At 34.2% G+C, this 10,000-nt stretch overlaps 1 protein-coding gene across 1 annotated transcript; it reads left to right on the top strand.

Moving 5' to 3' along the window:
- Positions 1-1,556: 1,556 nt before the first annotated feature.
- Positions 1,557-7,028, top strand: LOC113829271 (oxaloacetate tautomerase FAHD1, mitochondrial). Its single transcript, XM_027382388.2, has 4 exons — positions 1,557-1,724; positions 3,549-3,648; positions 4,591-4,863; positions 5,851-7,028. The coding sequence occupies exons 1-4, from the start codon at positions 1,645-1,647 to the stop codon at positions 6,067-6,069; spliced, it is 672 nt and encodes a 223-aa protein (XP_027238189.1). The 5' UTR covers positions 1,557-1,644; the 3' UTR covers positions 6,070-7,028.
- The last annotated feature ends 2,972 nt before the right edge of the window (positions 7,029-10,000 follow it).

The following is a 10,000-nucleotide window of genomic DNA, read 5'->3' on the forward strand; positions in this document are numbered from 1 at the left end:
GCTCTCGATGTATGTGATTATATGCATATTTATTACTTTGGTTATGTTATACATATCTCCGTAATCTAAAGATTTTTCAGATGTTATATTTAAAAGGTTATAGTAGCATGGACGCGGTTGTAAATTACATGCACACATTTTTTATGCATTAATAAAGCATACTTCACGGGTACATTCTTATTTGGCATGATATTACAACGGGACATATAAGGTCCCCTTTATTCTTCAAAGGCAAATTATACAGAACATTTAACTGTATCCGTATTTTGAAGTTGATGATGTATAATGATTTACTGATTATAGTTCACTAAAAAGGGACACATTCATGCTATTGTAATGATGTAATAACAAACTAATCGCGATATGATGGCAAACTTGTGTATATACTCGTAGATAATTCGACAAAAGTAATGTAACATAAATGGCTAAAGTAGAAAAAACGCTTAAGACTCACTTTAACAAAAAGGAAGTGATACATATTCTTGATAACCTGCCAGACTGTGACATACACTAAAATAAAAAGTATTTCAATATACGATGCGTAAAATGAAAAAAATCGATTCTTTCGTTTATCCGGCAAAGTTCCCTCTTCTATTTTATATTTTCTCTCTTATTTTCTCTATTTGGACATCATGCTTCTCTACAGTTATTTGTCCCTACTCTTGGGGGAAAAAACAAGATTCATTTAATGCTTTAAAATAAAAATAAAAAAAAGAAAAGAAAAAAGAAACACATGGCCGTGAAGTGATTCAGCATCTAGTTTTATATATAAAAAAGTATTTTCGTTTTTATCACTTTCTTTCGAGTTTTATTTAGAATCATAATAACTAACCTCAACTTAGAATAGTGCACAATGTCGCATTCTATGACAAAAAAAAAAAAAAAAAAATTCTACCACATTCACAACTGAACATCATACATACACACATTCTCAGTGCCAAGTGAAATAGGGTTCGTTAAAGATAAACGACCGCTGGATTTTTCACTAAAAGGATCGGTTCATTAATTCCATGCTCCATTTCTAATCAAAAGTAGCGAACCTATGAAATTACGAAAAAGAACACCCCAAACTATTCGTTTACCACGGTCTGTTCGTTTAACAAGGTTTAAATATTAATATAGGCCTTGCTCGTTTACCTCATATCGTACAAAATGTAAAAATAATGAGAATGTGGGGTTTTGCTTATAAATATGATACCTCTACAGTATATCAGTATTGCAATATATTAGCAATTAGTAAGTCTTCTTATGATTAATGAAATGGCTTCAGATCTTCAATCACACTTAGCTGAAACATTTGGAACAAGAACCTTTTGGTTAAATTACAATCGAGTTTCTGCTGCCAAACCTTGTGTAGACTGTCTATGATCAGTGATAAGTCTGAGGAATCGGTGACCAGCCCTTGAAACCCCGCTCTAACTGTCTCTGACTGTCTATCTATACATATTCCGTGTTCTCTACTCCTCTTTTCTCATTTCCTATTCAAATAAACACAAAATCGTTTCCACTGAAAATTCCACTCAGCTGATGTGAATGATCTAGGATCCCGATCTGTGTGAAATTTGCCTCTGTCGGGTGGACGTGGAGTCAGACGACACAAGCATCAGTAAAGATTTGAAAGCAAATATCTATTGTATTTTCGCAATGGCAGCAGCACAGACTCAGAATTTCGCAAGATTTGTCCAATGGGGAAGGAACGTGGTCGCTGTTGGAAGAAATTATAAGTACGTTGATATATTTTTACGTTGAGAAAACAAGATCTAGTTACAAAAATATCCATTGAAAATTACGGTTGCATGACGTAAAAGAACAATTACATGTTCCTTTGTTCTTAACCTGGGGTAGATAGCGACTGACATTCTTTGTATTACGCAGATATTAGGATAAAAGAAAATTGTGGCATCGAAAAAATAATTTCGAGTCACCCATAATTCTGCGTGTCATGATGAGTGATTGCAATTGTCCTATTTTCCGAAAGCAGAAGAAAAGGGAATATGGAGTAAATATATCGATTGTATTCCTTATAGGTGTGGAAGGGCCAGCTACACTTACTTTCATTATTCATGTAAATTTTGATTGATTTTGGTATTTTTTATTTTACTTCCCTATTGAATAACCTTTATTTTCTGTAAAGGAGATAAACATCACAGATAAAATGTCTTAACTTTTTTATTTTATCCCCTTTTCATAAAACCGCAATTGCAACTGTCTTGACTTATCCAGTTTGGTGATCACAGAGCTATATGTTATTTATTATTTTTAGTTGGGATTTAGTTAATTGTGTCATTCATTGTAGTATTGTTTAAATAATCATTGAGAGGCTACTTCATTATTTCCCTGACAATAGTATTCCAATATAGGTTTTTATAAGTGTATCTGAATGACACTTAATTAGATATATAAAGTAGTAGAAAAAAAATAGTTTGAAGTGGATTTGGATGTGTTCAAGAATTTTTACCACCTCTACTTCTGCTTGTACTTTACAACTTTTTTTATTAACTGATTCGCTTTTTTTGTCAATCAAAGCCTCTCATTTTTCATCACCTCACTTCTCATGACATATCTGGAGCTTACCCAACATTGTTTTACTATGATAACTTTTCTTTTACTTAACAAACCATCATTGGTTAGTTTTTCTACACACACAATAACTGAATGCCTGATGACTTTGTAATACTCTTTTTCTTTTTAATCCCTTAAAAAATCCAATTCCTTTTCCCTTACCTTACTGCAGTATTGGAACTGTAGTGTCATAACTTTTTCCTCTGCTGAAAATAGAGTGATTCCAAGATGTTTCTCTTTTATTGTTTTGGTAAGTCTCTTTTGCTTGCTTTTTATTTATGTAACCCAAAAATAATATTTTCCTCTCATATTTCAAAGCAGTTCCAGTATTGGAATTTATTAATTCAGTTAGCAATCTATAGTACTTGCACTGCCCATTCACTGTTATCACTCAAAAGTGACAATTAAACTTTCAAACCTTAAACCCCTTCATTTATTATTAATCTTTCTGATACATATTTAACATGTAGCAAAATAGCAATCTTAAACATTAGTAAATTTGATGTAATCATTGATCAATATGGATGTACATTTTAAATGGGTAATGTTCTGAATAATTAACCCTATGCTGCTGCATTAATGTAATGTTCAGATGTAACTTTCTGTTTTATGAAATCTTTCCACACATAGATGGCTCCTTGAGTGCTCAGCAACCAAAAAGTCTATTTGTAGACTGAAAAGTAAGAAAAAGGTAAATAGGTGAACTAGGTAGCACTAGTAACCTACTCTGTGCTGACTAAGCACCTGTGGAGCCACCTGTGTGTAAAGACACTTACATAACTAAACTCTCAGGGGGCAGTGTGAGTTTATATTCATATATTCTACCATTCATTAAGGACAACCCATTGCTACTGGGATGAGATACTAATGAGAAACACATTTAAAAATCTGTCAAATGTGCATTTTTTCATTTTCAAAAGTGACCATGGTTTTATATATTTACTGATTATGTTGTTTGCTTATTAATATTTTTTCCATGATTATAGGGATCACTGTGCAGAGCTGGGAAATGCTGTTCCTACTAAACCCCTTCTGTTTATGAAACCACCATCTTCATATCTTGAGGAAGGAGCTGGACCCATCCTGGTAAAGCTTCTTCTTTGTCTCATACTTCAGTCATACCTTTAATGATTCACATATTGCTGTTGACAATGTATCAAGCACAGTCACAATAAGAGAGTAACAGTAGATCATGACATTTCAAGTGAGACTAAACTCCTTATCAGATATCAAAATCAAAGTAGTTATATCAGATAAGGTGTGCCATGTGAATTAAACTGCCACAATAAATTGTTCCTTTCTGAATACAGTTGTGTTTCATAGGTTTGCATTATGATAAAAATGTATATTAATTTTCAGCCTTTATTTCTCCTTTTTATTTATATATAAGACATTTTACCACTATATTTTATTATCCAGGTTTTATCTCCAAGTACCTGCATTGATACATTCAACATCTTCACATAGATTGCTATCAAATCTATGCATGGTTACTATTGTACAAATATGATACATAGCACATCGTTATTCTCGGCATATCATCAGTCTAGTTTCTTACTGGCAGAGTTTCATTACATTTTTACCTTTCACTTCCCTTACATAAGCATCTATGTATGTGATTGGATATGCATCATCTTAAACTCTTGACTTGCATGTTTATATTAGCCAGGAGGGAACTTATTAGTATTGCTGACAGTCACACCATATATGCATTATGCAATGCACTATATCATGCTGTTCATAGTCATAATTGTTACCTATTGACCAATGTTAAATGGCAGTTTTTATATAATTTTGGTTCAGAGATAGGCAAATATGCTTTTGTTTTATTTCCAGTATAACATATTTAAAAGTGACAAAGGTTTTTCAAAAAAAGTATTCTAATAGAGTAAAGGAGAGCATCTTGGTTATTGTGCTTTTTCTCTTTTCCTCTTTTTTTTTTCAAAGGAGAGAAGGACTTCACAGCAAAAAAATCATAGCACAGCTACTTGTAGGACAGAGTGCACAAAAGGTTTACCCATTTTTCAGCTCCCTCGAGGATGTACCAACTGCCATCATGAAGTGGAGTTAGGGGTGGTGATAGGATCTGTTTGCCGTGATGTGGAAGAAAAGGATGTCATGTCACACATTGCTGGATATGCACTAGCATTAGATATGACAGCCAGAGACTTCCAGGATGAGGCAAAGAAGAAAGGAAATCCATGGACTATGGCCAAGTGCTTTGACACAGCTCTTCCAGTGTCAAAGTTCCTCACTAAGCAAGAGCTAGTAGATCCAAATAATGTGACACTGTGGTGTAAGGTAATGCAAATCAGATGTTTCTTTTTTATATACTTTTTGGTGAAGAGAAAGGAGCATATATTGTAATGTCTGATAACTTAAGTTTATGAAATACATGTCCATTGAAAGAAGGATTATCCAAGGGAACTTTAACTTAAAGGTGATCCTCATCTGAAAGCATCTACATTTTCTTTTTCTTTGTTTTTTTCTGGGGAGAAAGGACTACATTGATTGTCTAGGTGCTTTGAAAAATTACAGTGCAAACAATAGGTTATGGTTCATATCAGTAGTATATACATATATGACATGAGAGCAGCTATGTTGAGTATTAAGTTGGATGAATGAAAAATCGGATTCATAAAAGCTAAGGGAAAGTAGAAAGTCAAAGAAATTGAGTAAAGGGACCAATCCTTTCGCTTAAAAAAAGTTGTCTTGTTCTAGAACAGTATTTCCCAGGTACTTGTAGATATTATCCTTTTTCCTGATTATTCTCCACATTTTATTGTTAATTTAATGTTTCTTTTCATGATCTGAAATATCAGTAACACAAAATCAGTAATGAATTTTTTTCTTATTTCTGTAATATGTTTTAATAACTTTTTTGGCTAGTGTAATGTGATTATTTTGATTTATTTTCAGATATCCCTTCCATACACATTTTATTAATATTACCAGTTTTCCATAAATGGATAAATTGCTATAGCATATTACAGTACATTTGATATGGTCACCATCTGGTAACTATATATTGCATATGAATAATCAAACAATGCCTAATTTTAACATTTTCTTTGATGTATTTTTTCTCCCACATAAATATATGGAAAAGTTAAGGTAAATGTAATTGCTTTGTGATGATGTTTTTTTTTTTTTTTTTTTTTCAGTGTTTGTTTTTCCTCTTTAGCTCTTACCGTCAGATGAATTTACATTTATGATGATTATTTAAAGATACCTGATATGCTTACTGAATTCATATAATTTATATAATGTAATTGTAAACTATTTAAGGTTAATGATGAGATGCGTCAGAATGGCACAACATCGGATATGGTCTTCAGCATCCCCTACCTCATCTCGTACATCTCCCAGTACTTCACCCTTAATCCAGGAGATCTGGTTCTCACAGGGACACCAGCAGGAGTGGGCTCTGTTCAACCTGGTGATGTCATATCAGCTGGATTAGGTGACCTACTGACCATGAAGTTCCCAGTGGCACAAAGGAAATGAGAACTCGATATTCCTCTCTCATTTTCTGCTAGTCTTTCATTATTGTTGTGCATTTTGGGTTTGCGGTCAAATATGATTTTGGTTCTGATGAGAATGGTGTTGGTTGGTTTGCTGTGTGTAGGTATATTATATGTATTTACCAGATGAAAATATCAAGATCAGACACTGGCAATTATTAAATGCATGAGGGTAAAAATAACAGTGCAGAAGTTATGCATCCTTATACAGATGCTCATGCACGTGGGCAAAAGAACATATGTATACACTTACACATACACATATAAGCTACATTCAGTAATGTGCACATATGCACATATAGTAATGTCTTTCTTCAAACTGTCTGTATATCTGAATAGTAATATAATTTACCAAGTATCCAGAGGATTTTTATGTATAAAATATTGACATTGCTATTTTTTTAACATTTTTAAAATCATTACTGAAAATACTTCTCAGCAGTGAACAAATGCTTATCTTCATCAGCATTATTATTATTGTCATAATTATTTCATGATGGTTATAACTATATTTACTGTGATCCTACAGTTATATATATTTGATGCTTCTTGTGCATTTTACGTGAAATTGAATAACAATGAAGGAAATTAGTACACTGTACACAATTTTATTCATAATATCATGTGTCATATTAGAATATTATTATTTGTTGAAGGAATGAGTTTATATATTCTAGCTTCATTATTTATGATTTAAATAAAATTCTTTAGAATTGGATTCACTAAGTAGGCTATCTACTTACCTAATTAGGCATTTATATACTTACCCATGTATTGTACATTTTCAGGGTTTTTGAAAGAGAAATTCAATTATGTGTCCTGCAAGTATATTTGATAAAAGACAATGTTCAAAGCAGATATTTTGATATTCTGCCCTTTTATTTTATGGTGAAGATAGAATCACATTATCTATATATATTGTCAATAAAACAATAAATCATACATGGATTTGTTTTTGTAACAAAGTTGGTTTTTTAACCGTATGCTTCCAGGAATGGCTTGTATGTATATGCTATCTGTTTACCTTTTTCCTTGATTTTCAGGAATATTTTATTGTACTTAATGTTGCTGTTAGTAATGTTAATAACATCATAATAATTATAATGGCTATAATGATAATAACAGCCTCAAAATTAATAGCATAGTAAAAAAACGTTTTTCCCATTAACTCAAGGAAAGGTGAAATCAGGTGAGATCATAAAGTCTGCTAATTGACTCCTTTGTGGCTAGGCACTTGTGGAGCCACCTATGTGTAAAGACATTTTAAAAAATAATACTACAATGAATATTACATTTTCCTAATGACAGAGGGTTTATGGAATCCAGCAAAATATTTTCAAAAATATTTGCCCAAAATAATTACCTGAAAATTTCTGAATTATCAGAAGATGATCTTTGCTTAATGTCCTTACATAAGAAATAAAATTCATCCATTCTGTTTGAGTTCGGGTAGAGAGGCTGGACGTAAGGGAGCAAGTACAGTACTTGCCTGCATGAAGCAGATAACATTTTTAACTGCAAGTAGGTCAAACCCTTATAGCACAGCTAATTGCCAAAACAATGTTTGTAAAAGTTGTGTTAAAGCTTAAGTGTACATGATTTAATGGCAATCATTTAGTTCACTGCCTATTTTACCTTATCACAACTTGCCCTGTTACATGTTACAACTTTGCCCATTTTCAGGGCAAGTTTTAGAATTCTTCATGTTTAACTTTCATTTGTAAGTTGCCAAAAAACAAAGGAACAATTGTTTAAAGGCAGCTTATATTTCACTGTTCATGGCCAAACGAAAAAGGTGATGAAATAAAGGAAAGTCTGAGTGTTCATTGTAAGTATAATATTTTTTATTACTAAAATTGTTAAAACTGTCCTTGGCCTCACCTGTACAGTTTTCTATCTGATGCAGTGATAAAATAGGTTTCAGGGGGATTACTTTATTCAGATATGTCTTTTGTATGTGCATAGTGCCCAAACGATGAGGCTTTTTTTAATATGCTGGAAAAGCCTGAAGGTTGATATAAGTTAAACTTCCTCTTTCATCTATTTCTAGAATGAAAGTGAAGTGTATTAAAACAACTGCTATATTGCTTTTATAACCAATGTCATTCTTTAAATAACAAGTTTATTTAGACAGAATGACTTTTGGATTGTAGGTTTGTAAATGAAACTTTTGGTTTGCAGAACACAAAAATAACAGCAATTTATCATAAAGTTAGATGAAGAAGTAAAAAGAATATGAGAAGAAAAATATAGCTGATGATTGTTGCATATATTACTGATTTAAGATTTATCATACGTATGCAAGAACCACATGGGGAAATTTACAATTGGAAATATTTTAGTTGATGTATTGTAAAATGCTGGAGGAAAATGCTAAACCATATTCCAATCTGCCATTTGACCGAGTTTTCAACATGTACTGAAACACTACATATATCAGATATGTCGTGACATTTTTTATTATAATTATCCAAATTTCCTTACCAGTAACATTAACTGTTGTTTAGTTTGGAGTCCATATCTTACTTAAATTCCTTGCACCTTTCCATCGCCAGCCCTTCCCATGGCCGTTGTTATCGTGGGATGTAGCGTAGGAGACTGGGACTGGGGCCCAGTGTTGAAAATTACCCCTACCTTGGGCCTCTGCCCTCAGCTCAACTGATTTTGCATGGTCTTCTCCCTCTTTCCCTTTCCTCCTCTTCTCCAATCCTTTCTTCTGTCCACTTCCTAAGATAGAAGAGCTGTGCTTAAAGTATGAACGGCTTCCTTCATGTCAGGCTTGAACGGTCTTAGGAAGTCATAGGCACTGTATTTCCTTAGTTATTAATCACTTAACCCTTACCCTCATGGGAACCCCGAGGATAGACCATTTCTCTACTCCACATATATGAGGCTTATCTAAATTTGACTTCTCTGGTTTCCCAACCCCCGTCTCTCCTTTGACCTCAGATTCGACCACTGCTACTACTAACCCCTCCTCAATGCTTGCTGTCAACCATATCTATTCCGAATCACCCATTCAGGTCATCACTCAACCTTCAGAATACACCCCTTCCTCTTTTCCAATATCCACTCCATCTTCTGCACAGTTTTCATTGTTTACCACCTCCTCTCTTACTACTCTTCATCCCCACCTCCCCCACAGCAGTACCTCAGTCCACACCGATAATAAAAATGTTGTACCATCATTAAGGGCATAAAAAGTTGCCCCTTCATCAGCTAGCTTATCTAAATTTGACTTCTCTGGTTTCTCTGCCTCTCCTTTGACCTCGGCTTCGACCACTGCTACTACTAACCCCTCCTCGATGCTTGTTGTCAACTATATCCATTCCGAATCATCCATTCAGGTCATCACTCCACCTTCAGAATACACCCCTTCCTCTCTCCCAATATCCACTCCTCCACCAGCACAGTCTTCATTGTTTGCCCCCTCATCTCTTATTACTACTCTTCATGCCCCCCCACCCCACAACAGTACCTCAATCCACACCACTCCCGATTTCCTCCCGCCCTCGTCTTCCTACTTATTTCACCTCTACAAATCTTTTGAGTACTCATTTTATGCTAGCTAAGGGGAATCGATTCTTCGTGATTTCCTCAACATCCTCTTTCAACAAGGTCTCCAAACTAAGCAGGCAAAGTCTACTTTCGCAGACTTTCCGATCGTTACGTCGGAGTCCCAACCTCGTGCATTATCTACCCTGATTGACCTCACTGGCAAATCTATTTCAGCCCAGCCTCACTCCTCCCTTAATACTGTACCGGAACTGTTTGAATTTCTCCGGTTGATTGGTTAGAACGTGAAAACGGCCTGTCTGCCTGTTTCGTTGACTATGATGCAGTAGCAATACAGTGCTACACTATTCCTCCCAGAGGCCATCGTAAATTCCACACCAATATTGCCGAGATTTGCT

Source organism: Penaeus vannamei, chromosome 4 (assembly GCF_042767895.1).
Source record: "Penaeus vannamei isolate JL-2024 chromosome 4, ASM4276789v1, whole genome shotgun sequence".
Classification (NCBI taxonomy): Eukaryota; Metazoa; Arthropoda; class Malacostraca; order Decapoda; family Penaeidae; genus Penaeus; species Penaeus vannamei.